General features: G+C 48.4%; 1 protein-coding gene across 3 annotated transcripts in view; it reads right to left on the bottom strand.

Annotated features, from left to right (window-relative positions):
• Nucleotides 1-104: 104 nt before the first annotated feature.
• ACOT11 (acyl-CoA thioesterase 11) overlaps nt 105-13002 on the bottom strand; it is a 122598-nt gene continuing 109700 nt past the window's right edge. For all 3 annotated transcript variants that reach the window (XM_025189817.2, XM_025189819.2, XM_075936027.1), the window contains 6 exons: nt 9579-9645; nt 9145-9228; nt 8401-8534; nt 4744-4875; nt 2676-2802; nt 105-1238 (listed from right to left, as the gene is read on the bottom strand). In XM_025189817.2, the coding sequence (XP_025045602.1) occupies nt 1083-1238; nt 2676-2802; nt 4744-4875; nt 8401-8534; nt 9145-9228; nt 9579-9645 (700 nt within the window). In that variant the 3' untranslated portion in view covers nt 105-1082. The remainder of the gene's footprint in view (nt 1239-2675; nt 2803-4743; nt 4876-8400; nt 8535-9144; nt 9229-9578; nt 9646-13002) is intronic.

Here is a 13002-nt window from a genome sequence, read left to right as displayed (position 1 = left end):
ACTCAACTAGAAAGCAATAACATGGTGGAGGGAGCATTCTTCTTCCCAGCTAGGCTCTGCCAGGACCTTTCAGAAAAGCATACGCATGAAGAGAGCCTACAGGGTATTTTCGGATGAGCTTTAATTGTCACTTCTCCATACACCGTGTGGCCCTGATCAGCAGCAAGACATCTTGAGCCTGTTTGAAGAGATCTAGAATTCAGCCCCCAATTCACGAGAAGTCTGGCTGGGAAGATGAATATCTTATTAAAATATTCAAGTTCCACAATTAGACATCGGAAAAAAGGCCCAGGAAGCAGGAAGACTGGTATTCTGTGCCCTGGTACTTTAGATACCAAAACATGGGGGGAATTCTTCCGACAGCTGTCGTGCAGGTTTAAAAATTCTTCAATAAGAGGAATCCATTTTTCCCACAGAAAACAGTTTCTTATCTTTCATTCTTAGGCTGATCAAGGAAAATAATTCAAGGAAACCAGGCAAGATAACCTGCTGAGGTCATAAAGTGAACAGGCTTCTTTATTACCACTCCCATTCATTTTTTGATGTGTGAAAGACAGAACATGAAATTGCAGCACATCAATGAGGTGTCCTGCATTCTAATGCCTAGTGTGTCAAACAGAACAGTACCGTGTTACAGGAGACAAGACCAGCCTTCTCCTTTCACCCCCCCCCCCCTCCCCGCTCCAGCACTAGGCCTCAGCGTGAGCCAACTTGACAATGAAACACTGGCCAGGTAGGGACCACTCGGACCTACCTTCCCACCCCAGGCCACATTTTGCACTCAGATAAACTACCCTAGAAATCCTACAGCTGCCACAGATTTGGGCCCTCCTAACCCTTCTGGATTCGCTAGATGGGCTCCAAGCCAGTACATTTCTGATCATCAGAATACATCACAGGAGAGAAGAGGGGACATTAGTCACGTTACAAAGATGGATTTCAAGACACTGGGCTCTTTCAGCAACTCCACTCACATTATCTAAGTAATGACTCTCCATGCACTCTCACCTACACACACACCCCAAAAATCACTTCCATACGTACAAGGCAGTCACACACCACCGGGCAAAAAGGGACAACGATTACAAATTCTGGAGCCCAACTGTGACATCGTCTTTGTTCTTCTGCAGGAATCTCTCACAGGCTTTGAAGGTAACATAGAAGTCCGAGGACAGTCCTGCAATGTTAGTCGTGACGTAAGCGAGGTATCCTGGAGCAGCCTGGTTGTAATAGGATACCTGCAAGCCACAACACATTCATTAAGAAAGCTACGGGGACCATCCACAGGTCGAAACCTACATACGTCATTTTCTAACACATGCAACAGCAACCCTAGGTACTGGCTTCCTAGTCCTGTGGCACATCAGGGGTCTCCCCAGTGGCTCTGAATAGCTCAGAGGTTTTGGGATGGACAGGCCAGAGAATTTCCAGTTTCTCTGATCCAGTAGCGGGGAACCCACACAGGGAGGGGTGCCGAATTTCTGGGGGCAATGAACATCCTGCTCCCCTCAATTCCCAACACATTTCCTCAGCGTGGAGGCCCAGGTGAATTCCAAGCTAAGTGCTGACAGCAAAGCCAGCCTGCAAGGGGCTTGGAAAAGTTTTGGTGGGACACACAAATACAGTGGCCCCGAATGTTCTTATTGCTGGGAAAGGGGACATTGTGAAAAAGTATTTAGAATTTCTAAGACCTTTCAGTCAGACGACGACAGTTTAAATGAGTTCAAAGATTAGGCCTCTATTTCTTGAGATTGTCAGTAAGATCAACATCTCCTTTTGTCAGAGGGACTTGAATTTACTCTCGGACCACTCTGCTGCCTCCACTTGGAAAGGGGGAGCTTGGGACATGCAGCCCTTCGGTAAAGGAGGGTTATTGCATCAGATTTGGTTTCAGGGATCAGGGCGGGGGAAGGTGGTCAGAAAAATGGGAGTTTCCATTTTCATCTCAATGCTCCCTCTGCCCGCCTTGGGCACGTCATGGCACCTGCCGTGCCTCAGTTTCCCCACCTGTAAATGGGAGTGGTGCTGTTTGTCCACATTGCTCAGGTGGGAAATGTGTACACACACGTGTTATAGGAGGAGTAGGAGGGTACTTGGGTGGTGGGAGAGGGGACAGGTTTGAATCCCTGAAACCCAAGCCCAACAAAGACAGGGATGTGTAGCATCAGACATGCAGGCCCTCCTCTTGCCCCCTTTGAACGGGGCACAGGGGAACTGAACAGAAGCACTAGCATAAGTGCCGATTCCCTGGGGGTTCCTGGGCTGGAGCATCCTGGGGAAAAGTTAGCAGGTCGTCCGTGCCCACCAGCAGGCAAGCTCCCCCCATGCACACACCCTCCCCCCGAACACCTTTAGCCTGCTGGGGGCCCCACTGACCAACTCCAACAGCCTCCCTGCACAAACAGCTGTTTTGCAGCATTTGGAATGCTCCAGGAGGGAGGATAAGGAGTGGAGAGAAGGTGGTGAGGAAGAGGCGGGTCAAAGCAGGAGTTTGGGGGCGGAGCCTAGCACAGAGGGAGAGGTTGAGCTCCCCCAGCTACAGAAGAAGTCGGTGCCTATGAGCACTAGTACAACCGCAGGTCAGCATGCATGAGTGCGTGGTTCTGGAACGCAGGTAAAGACCTCGGTAACTGGCTGGGGGACGCAGGTCTGTTTCAGGGAGCTGAAAGCCTCACCTTGGTTATCTCGGCAGTCTCCTGCCAAATACAAAAGCCAGAACACATGGTCTCCCCTCGGGTGTACTGGGGGTTGGGTGGATGCGTGGGCAGCGACACCGACCGGAACGCGACGACATACGGATCTCTGGAAGAGAAGGAAGCCTGCTCAGGAGCAGTTCACAAGCGCATTGAAAAGGAGAGAAAGGAGCAGGACTTTATGCCAGCTCTCCAGTTAACTCTGCTCAGTGCCAGGAAATGCAGCTGGCAGAACGACCTCAACTGGTGGCCCAACACATTCAGTGGCAGAGTAGAAAAAACCTCTGCCGAGATAGTCCTACATGGAAACGGCACTCGACTGTTGCAGTTCACCTTCTGCTTCCACACCTCTTCTTGTAGGGACTCCAACGCAAGGAACTTACAGTTACATCTGCGATATCTTGGAGCGATTGTTTTTAATCAGATCAACTGCAAACAATGGAGGAAAGAACCGGGAAAGGGAGCTGGCTCTGTCTGGTCTTTATCTATAAAATCTCAGCACTCTGGCTCCCATGTCCCCTGTGGTTTTATCACATCGGGTAAGGTAGCCCTTACACACACACATTAAGGCAAATACATAGTGAGAGAGCCCCATCCACTTGGTGCCAAGGGACTGCGGACTCCGATTTTCAGCAGAGCGCAAGGGAGTCAGGCACCAAGTTCCTACTGAAATTCAACCTCCTGGAGACTCCACTAAAATGTCCAGCTTAAGAATGTCTCAAAATAAGGCTGGGGTGACAATGGCCTGGAACAGCATGTGGCATGTAATCATCTCCTAATACAGAGGTAACAAAACCTGCCCCACTCTGACTGGATAGTCTCTTTTTTAATACATCCAAGGAGCACGCCAGCCTTTGTGGCCACGTCATCGCACTGGGGACTCGCATTCAGCGGATGACCACCACACCCCCCATCTTTTTCAGAGTCATTGCTTCCCAGGAGAGCACCCCCCCTTTCTGTCAGCAACAGGCTGTGCAAACATTTAGCCATGCGAAAATTCGTACCTACTTATGCCCAGCTTACCAGGTGATCTAGATCAGTGTTTCTTAAACTATGTTCCACGGAACACCGGTGTTCTGTGAACAACTCACAGGTGTGCTGCGACCTCTTCTTTGTTTTCTTTGGTCTGACAACCATTTTTTTTTTTTAAAGAAAATTTTTACAGGTGTTCCGCATAAAAAATATTATTGTTTGGTGTTCCGTGGTCTCAAAAAGTTTAAAAATCACTGATCTAGAGCACTTTGTGTCAGTCTAGATAGGACAGGCACTACAAAGAACTACATATTGAAACACCCAAGTTACTTTAGATCCCTCTTCAAACCAAAAAAGTAGCGTGCAGTGAAGATGAAGTTGTGTAGCCATGTTGCGCCTTTGTGCAATGATTTGGATCCACAGGCTAGGACTTGACTGGTTTCATAATAAAATATTTTTCACTCATTGGCTCCCCCATTGTAATCACTTGCCACGAAAATTACCCTTTTTTCTGCACGTCAAACCAACTTTCTCTCAAGGGCTGCAGATCATTGGACTTCAGTATAGGGCTCAACACACTGCACTTGTCTCCCACAGGCACTGAGGCAGCCTGGACAAGAGGGAATCCCAGGCATGTTTAAACAGGAGAGAAAGCACTGCTTGTGGGGATTTTAAAGAGAGCCAGGAAGCGTAAATCCTAAGCTAATACTGAGCACGGCCTTTGTAGCATTAAAAGCTAAATCATATACTAGCTCAGACTGCGGGTTGGGACTCTGGGGTTGCCAGGGCTGACGTTAGACTTGGGGTTGCCCTGGGAATCCTGGGGGTGCCAGAGCTGCTGGGACTCAGGGCTGAAGCCCCAGTACCCAAGGTCAAAGCTTTAACACTGGGTGGCGGGGCTCAGGTCACAGAGTAAGTCTGGTGGCTAGAAGGGAGGCCTGGTGTAGGGATGTTTCAGAGCCTACACACGAGACATTTCCAGTCCCATGGGCTAGACCCAGCGCTGCTGTCCCCATCCACTGGCCAGGGGAAGCCCACTGGGCCCACCATGCCCTTGGAGCCTTGCTCCTTTACCTACCCTTCATCACAAGGCTTCCGCCGGGATGCCAGGATGACAAAGTCCTGGGGCTTCTTTTCTTGGCTCACCGTCTGGCTGAGCACGTGGTAGATCATGTCGTCCGCGTCCACTTGCTGGACAAGCTTAGCGCTCCTGGGAAGAGGCAGAAGGACATTTTAGAAGGGCTCAGGGTGACTGCTGACAGACCAGGTCATCTTCACAGCACCATGAGACCAGACAACGTCCCTCGGGTGTCCTCTCCCCCAATAACGTTTCAGCAGATGCAGGGCCCTACCAAATTCATAGCCCGGAAAAATGCAGCACCCCTGAAATCTGGCACCCAGCCAGGGGCTCCTACCCTGTGCCCAGCTCCAGCTGCTAGTCCCAACCAGGGATGGGGAAGGACCAGATGTTCTCTTCCCCTGCCAAGGCTGCTCTCGGGGAAGGTCAGACCCAAATCTGGGAACCCCCCCTGTTTGCAGGAAACTCCACAGCTCCACCTGTCATCACCCCCATCCCCATGCAGGAAGCAAGTAGCTCCAGTTGTCATCTCTCCATCCGAGCAGCTGCAGCTCCAGCTGCCAGCCCCCCATGCAGGTGGGAGACTTCCAGGAAAAGCAAACCTCCAGTAACCCACCCTCATACCCAGTGACCCTCACTTCTGTGCTGCTGCTGACACTGCTGTTGGCTTTAGAGCTGGGTCCCAGCCAGCAGCCTTCCTCTTTAGCTGCCCAGCTCTGAAGACAGCCCCCTGCCAGCAGTATGGTAGAAGAAAGTGAAAATCCCACAACCCATTACAATAGCCTTGTGACCCTCCCACCCAGAACGCCTTTTGGGTCAGGATCCCCTTGGTTACAACACTGTGATACTTTTAAACCCCCTGGCTGTGAAACGGATCGTGAATTTGGTAATGTGCTAACCATAGAGCGTTACTCAGCAGTAATCCAGGGACTCCACAGAAGTAGCTCAAAGCCAAAGACACAAGATCCAAATAGAAACAAGTTAGATTTATTTATAATCAGTTGGGGATTAGGGGAAAAGACGCTTCCTTCACTTAAGTAGAACCACCTTCCCAGATAAGGGGGGACATGATAACGGTTTTCAAATATCTAAAAGGGTGTCACAAGGAGGAAGGAGAAAATTTGTTCCTCTTGGTTTCTGAGGACAGGACAAGGAGTAATGGGCTTAAAGTGCAGCAGGGGAGGTTTAGATTGGACATTAGGAAAAAATTCCTAACTGTCAGGGTGGTCAAATATTGGAATAAATTGCCAAGGGAGGTGGTGGAATCTCCCTCTCTGGAGATATTTAAGAACAGGTTAGATAGACATCTGTCAGGGATGGTGTAGACAGAGCTTGGTCCTGCCTTGAGGGCGGGGGGCTGGACTCGATGACCTCTCGAGGTCCCTTCTAGTCCTATGATTCTATAAGTCAGCTCTCCCATGGGTTATGGGCCAGATTTCTAAACACACCCATGCACCCAGAGGTGCAGGTCTTGAAAATCTCACTGAGTAGCTACCTGCCTCTTTGCAGTTCTGGCTCTGTTTGACTCCCCCGTGGTACAGCATTTACTAAACAGAATTAATTGTTCCAAACAATTCTCCTTTGGGCTCATCCTGAGCTCCTGATCTGTTACCGTTTATGGGAGTTCATACTTGGCTTTCCCTAGGCAAGAGTCTGAGTCAAACTCCACTGGTGCCCATCAGGCCCCGAATTCTTCAGCTTCTGACCCCAAACGTTTCAGTAGCACGGTCAAGGAGATTGCAAATTCTTTTTACAGTTCGCAACGTGGCACCTCCTGTGCCTTCTCGCTCTGGTTTTGGTTATCTTCGAAGGCTGGGATTGGCCTGAAATTGAGGTTGTGTCGGCGCCTGTCCCTGGGGTATTTTGGACAGGAGGCTGTGGCTGGGATTAAAACCACAACAATCACTGACTCACTGTGCGAGCTGGGAAAGTCACTGCACCTCCTTGTGACTCAGTCCCCGCAGGGCAAGAAAGCTCATTGCAGCCCTCTCCCAGAGCCAACCATCCCATGAAGTTCCTTCACTTCACTGGCTGCTCCTGACAACCGGGAAGTCCAGGATTCAGGGCAAATGAATGACAGGCCAGGCCAGGCCGCCCACCCGAGGCCATAGTACTGAGAGGATGCGGGGTCCTGGTAAGAGATGGCCTCTGTGGCAGATGCTCTGGACACACGGAACATCCAACAACGATAGTATCCGATTTATAAAAGTGTATCTGAATGGGCTTGGGATCGCATTCCATCTCCGTGGGGGAGTTACAGGGTTTCCTGCAGGAACCCAAACCACCAGGGAAATAATTAATGCAAAGCCCTAGGCAGCTATTAAGTCTGGAGAAACTGCATCCCTGGGGGAAGTGGCACAGACTGGTTTGATGTGGTTCACGAGGCCTGGCAAACAAAGAACTGAACGCTGTGTAAAGTGACCACGGTGTAGCAGGGAGAGGGAGCCACACACATGCTTTTTCCAAGAACTGCAGGACATGACACGGTGACCCAGACACACAGACTCTGCCGAGGACCTGAAGCCTGCCAAGATCTCACTGTTGAAGATGGGCCTGTGAAGCCAAGACCTGCACGTTAGCAGTTTATCATTTTTAAAAAAATATTTTCTCAGTAATGCTTTTCTTCTGAATAGCCAGTACTTCATTTCTGGGGGCTGATTAACCCTGCCTTTGCCCTAGAGAGAACACGGCTCGCCCGAACGTCAGATCTGCTGGGGTGAGCGTAGCCAATTACCTTCTACAATCCCCAGTCTAGAGGGACTGGATAATGAGTTTCCCCGAGTGGTTGGTCCCTTTGTGGTTTCCTTTAGATTTCAGACACACGGTCCTGCAATGGAGATTCTAAACCAGAGTTTCTTCAACTTCTGACTGGTGTCAGTCCGCATGGCAGCAGCTGTAAAATGAAGGCCCCTTACATGGGCAGAGGATCCTGGCATAAGATTCCCCCTCTCAGGAAAACATTCTAATGGCCATCCCAGGCCATGGGAGAGCAATGGGCATATGCCAGTCATAGTGTATATTCTAAGTACAAGCACTTCGTGGCGTCAGGAAGAGGAGCACAGTTTTATAAGGGGGCCTACTTTATAGGACGTTAGACCCCTTCCTATGGGACAGCAACAGAGAATGTTATAGGTATGGGCCAGCCCATTGTGGTGGTCACCCACCTCTGCCTACTACGATTCTCAACTGCAGTCCCAGGCTAACAAGACTAGCCGTGTCAAGAGCATGCAGGAAGAACACTTGACTGGCTTGTACCCGTTGCTGATCTACAGAAGACAGAAGCCTCACTGCTATCGCCAACAGCTGAAGAAGAGAGTTTTCTTTCCATCGAGTGGCAGAAACTTGTGTTTCAGGAGATAAAGGCCCTGGATTCTATTCCACAATACCACACGTGAGCAGCATGGCACTCAACTCTGATGTCGGCACATATACAACCCCAGACTCCATACGCTGGATGCTCCTGGATTTGGAGCGGGGTGGATGATGGAGGGAGAAAGCACTTTGCACAGTTTAAATGAATGGGAAGCTGCTTTGAGGCAGGAAAGTAAAAAAAGAAATTGGGGGTATATTCCAGTGGCTTCCTCCCCCATCCCCAATAAAACAAGGACCAGCAACCCTAACGTTTTAGCTGTCCTCCAATAGAATTCAAGTACTCACGCATAATGACTATCCCATTCATGCCTCTGTCTTAAGTCTGACAGAAGGAAGAAGGCCTGCTTTGCATCAATGCAGAGGGTCATCTCTATTCGGAAGGAGAGGTACTTGTCTTCCTCCAGCGTGTACATCCTCACCTTTGAGAGACAGTCACATCAGGTCAGAAGCACAGCCTGCAGTCTTAGTAAAAGTGACACTTGGGGTTTTCCCAGTGAGATTCATTCATATTTTTACCTTGCTGTAATATAACCAAACAGCTTTGATCTCAGTCTCTCTCACCCACCCACGTGGCATTAGTATAAAGAATCACATACTCCTGATGGTACATGAGGTCTCTGTTTTATGAGCTGGTTCCCTTAAGCTCCAGGAGCACAGCACAGAACAGTTCTCCAGGAGAAGTTTACAGGCATTGAGTGGAAATTGGTGGAAGCTCTGGTTGATGACTTCAGTGGGAGTTTACTAGAGCACAGGTCCTAGTAGGGCATCACTGGAGTTGATATGTTTTACACATATGTAAGTGAATCTTCACAGTGTCCGTTAGAACATACATGGAATGTTTATAGTATAGTCACATTCATGGAGTACATGTTGTACAATCCCATTTGGATACAATAAGATTCAAATAAGTGGGGGTGGAGAATGACAAACATGTCTTCTGATAGTAACAGGAGTTGTCTCCACTAACTAAAGGCAGTCCGGAAGGCTAAGGAGGCAGTGTTTACTTGGGAGTGGGGCAGGGTTAAGTACCTTTTCTATTTCTGTGGCAAGCACCCAATTTGTTTTCGCTACCAAAGTCTTCAGTGCAGAAACGTTGTTGTAGCTCAGATACACCTAAGCCAAAAACAGCAAATGAAAATACAGTAGAAATCATTTTGACCTTTGGTTAGGTTTCCCTAAACTTAAGGGATACAATAGAAAAGCTTGCAGCTAGTCTGATATTGAACTAATGGGAGTAAATCAGGGGTGAAGAAGGCATTTACTGTTCCAGTTAAAATAATGTAAAATGCATGCTGTTTTAGGTAAGAGGTCATCCTTCTTGTTTCCATAGACCATATTTATTCATGTATAAACTTCTGGCTGCTACTTAAAACCAGCTGCTGGGTCTTCCTACAACATATGGGACTTTGCCGTTTCCAAGGTGCAAAGGGAAGATATGGCCAATACAGAAACAGTTATTTTACCTTGTTACTTTGATCCCAGGGCACAGACAATGGCACTTTTGTCTGTTCACAAGAAATGATGTACTTTCTAGGGAAAGCAAAGAGAATTGTTTTAGTTACAGCAGTACTGCTCTTCAATACGTAGAAGGGAAAAGGACAATCTCAGCTACATGCTGGGGAAAGGAAGAAAAAAAAGTTAGAAGCAATGTTTTCTGACGTCAACATCGTTTCTGGCAACGGTTTACAAAAGGAATGGGGAAATACAATTATCTTTTGAATATCTTGGTACCAGGATCCCAGCAGATCAGAACAGCCACTTTTTCTTGGCTCAAATTGGAGGCAGTTCAGAAGGATGAAAGCCTCAGAAACCTTGCACACCAGAGGTGGGGAGAGGGTCAGATTTTGGCCTAGGGTGAAAAGACTCTTTAAGGGTTGCTGACAACAAAGGCCAGCCCATGGTCTGGATGGGGCAGGCCTACAGCTTTGTGTTGTGGGTTTGCAGTCAGGGAGAGACCTAAGCCACAAAGTTCAGGGCTGGATTTGCAAAGGACCGGCTCACATCTGGGCTTTCCGAACAGGACAGCCTTTGTGGTCAGCCAGGGAGCGGCACAGGCAGGCTAGAAAGGCCTGGCTTCCACCCAGGCACCCCCTCATGGCCTCAGGACAGCCCTGCAAGTGGCCCTTTGCTTCATTTTCCCCTTGATTCCTCAAAGGAGATGAGCACAACCAGCAGTGCCACTACCGTGAGCCAGCATCCCCCCAGCTCAGCGCAAACAGTACATTCATTCCAATGGTCCAACTCCAGCATCTCCCCCCAGGTACAGCTCGGGTGGTTCTCACCCCACCCCAGCTGGGCTGTTTCTCTGCCCTGTTTCCTTTCCAGCTATGGGCAAAAGTTGGAACTAGACACATCAGTAAGTGTTCATGCCTCCATCAGACCCAGCTGTTTTCTCTCTGGCTCAGAGAGCCAGCAGGCATCTCCCTGGGCTGCTCTCAGCGTTCAGCGCTCTCTGGCCTGGGGACATTTGTAGCTGACCTTCTGACCGCCTTCCTCTTTCTCACAAAGCTGATCTGGCACCACTGCTCAAGCAGGGACATCTGACCACTCCGTCCTCCAGGGGCATCCCTCCCAGCAGCTCTCCGACCCGCTCTGCCTCTGAGTTCCCTGCACTCTCCCCCCTTCTCCCACTGAGCTCTCTCTCTCAGGCCCCAGATCGCTCATTTATAACACCCATAGTTAGCCCTCTAGTTACATCAAGAAAGGGAGTGGAGTGGAACAGGAGAGCTGAGCCTACGTTCATTTGACAGCCGAGCTACCCTGTTACACAAGCGGCCAGGCCCCCAGACGGGTTCTGTTCCCAGCTGTTCCTCTTACTTCCTGGGTAACCTCATTGGCAAATCACAGACTGCCCACTTCTCAGAATGGTTTTGGGTGCCCATAATCCCAGATTTGGTTTTCAAAAGTGACAAACACCCAACAACTCCAAATCAAATCAATGGGAACCACACCTGGGCTAAAGCATCTTCATTTCAGTCTCCTAGGCTGTTAAATGGGGGTGATATGCAGCCACCTTTGCCAAGTGCTGTGACAGCCACGCTGAAATGTTACTGAAGAGTTTGCCATTCTGTTTGTAACCTGCAAGTCTCGGTGTGGGGAGGGGCACGGCAGCCCCAGCTTTGATATTAAGAATTTGGGTTTGATCCCTGCAGCAAACGCTACATTTGAACGGTTTGAACTAGCAACAAGTCAAATTTGCAGCATTTGATGGAAGCATCAGAATTCATCCTGGGATTGGAGTAGTAAGTGAACAGCTGATGCAAGACTCAGCCAGATGCAGCACTTCTTAGGCACCGTGCAGTTGTTGGCCTTCGGCCCAAGGGAAATGTATGGAACTGCTGGGAAGCAGGAATGGAGATGCCACAAGACACTCCAGGGATAAAATAGTTTCACAGCTTAATGGCCACACTTCACGTCAATCTTATTCTCAAGGACTGAGATACTGTGGTACAATTTGTCTGATAACACCAGATCTATAATCAGAGACATGATATAACCAAGGTGAAGAGTTGAAAAGTAACAAATTAAATTGGCCTTCATTGCAATCACATGACATGAGAGGGCTACAGGAATAGTGATTCATAATGGGCAGAGATAAGACAGAACTCCAGTTACTCATGCATATAAAACAAATGGAGAGATAGAGGAAAAAAATTAGCGTTAATAAAAAATGTAAAACTGACCAGAGATCAGCTTCCTATTTTCCTGCACACCAGGGGCACCAGAAGGCCACCTGCTAAGGTGAAGACAATTCAAGTCCAGACAAGAGCAAAAAAAAATGATTAAAGGTCTAAAAACAGTGACCTATGAGGGAAGAATGAAGAGAAACCAGCTTGGTCTGGAGAAGACAAGACTGAAGGGGGTCATGATAATTTTTAGAGTGCATAAAAGGTTTTTACAAGGAGGAAAGAGGAAAAATTGTTCTCTAACTCTGAGGCTAGGACAAGAAACAATTGGCTTAAAGTGAAGCAAATCTCCTAGCTATCAGGGTGGTTAAGCACTGGAATAAATTGCCTAAAGAGGTTGTGGAATCTCCATTACTGGAGATTTTGAAGAGGAGGTTAGACGAATACCTGTCAGGGATGGTCAAGAAAATACTTTGTTTTGGCAAGAGAGTAGGGGACTGGACTAGACAACCTCTCGTGGTCCCTTTCAGTTCTATGATTATCCAAAACCCAGTCAATTACTGGTCTTGAATGAGACTAGGGCTTTATAGCGAGATTCTGCAGATAGCTCATTAAGCTGAAAATAGCAGCTTGGGGGTGGGAGGGGAATGACTATCCAGTGTGTTACTTTTTCACTGCTTGAGGGGACTGCATCAGAAATGTGTGCATCCTTGTAGCAAGTATCAGAGGGGTAGCTGTGTTAGTCTGAATCTGCAAAAGCGACGAGGACTCCTCGTCATTCTTGTAGCAGTAATAAAACAATTGCTTTTGTACCCATCATTCTAAAAAAGCTTCACAGAGGCAGGCAAGTATCATTATCCCTGTTTTACCGATAGGGAAACGAAGACACAGAAGTTCAATGATTTGTCCAACGCTCCCAGCAGAGCCAGGAATAAGGACAGAGAGTAGCACAAATACAAGGAGTAATACACACACGGAACAGGATTGACATACCCACTCACAGGTTCAAGCTGTCTATTCATTACATATCTTACCCACTAAACCCTACTGCTTTCTCTTGGGCGCCGAGAGAGCCAAATATTCAAAATCTCTAATCCTGGCTCTGGACAAAGTCCTGATAGTCTTGTGCAAATCATTTAGCTCTGCCTCAGTTTCCCCAAGTTCAGAGGTTAAGAAATTCTTTCTTCATGCCTCCCAGAAGCAAGTAAAAGTGAATGGTTATAAAGCACTAGAAGTGGGCTAGTCATTATGATCATTAAAG

This window comes from Pelodiscus sinensis, chromosome 9 (genome assembly GCF_049634645.1).
Source record: "Pelodiscus sinensis isolate JC-2024 chromosome 9, ASM4963464v1, whole genome shotgun sequence".
In the NCBI taxonomy this organism is placed as follows: Eukaryota; Metazoa; Chordata; order Testudines; family Trionychidae; genus Pelodiscus; species Pelodiscus sinensis.
The sequence above is the reverse complement of the archived record's forward strand: the minus strand, read 5'-3'. Positions and strand labels throughout refer to the sequence as shown.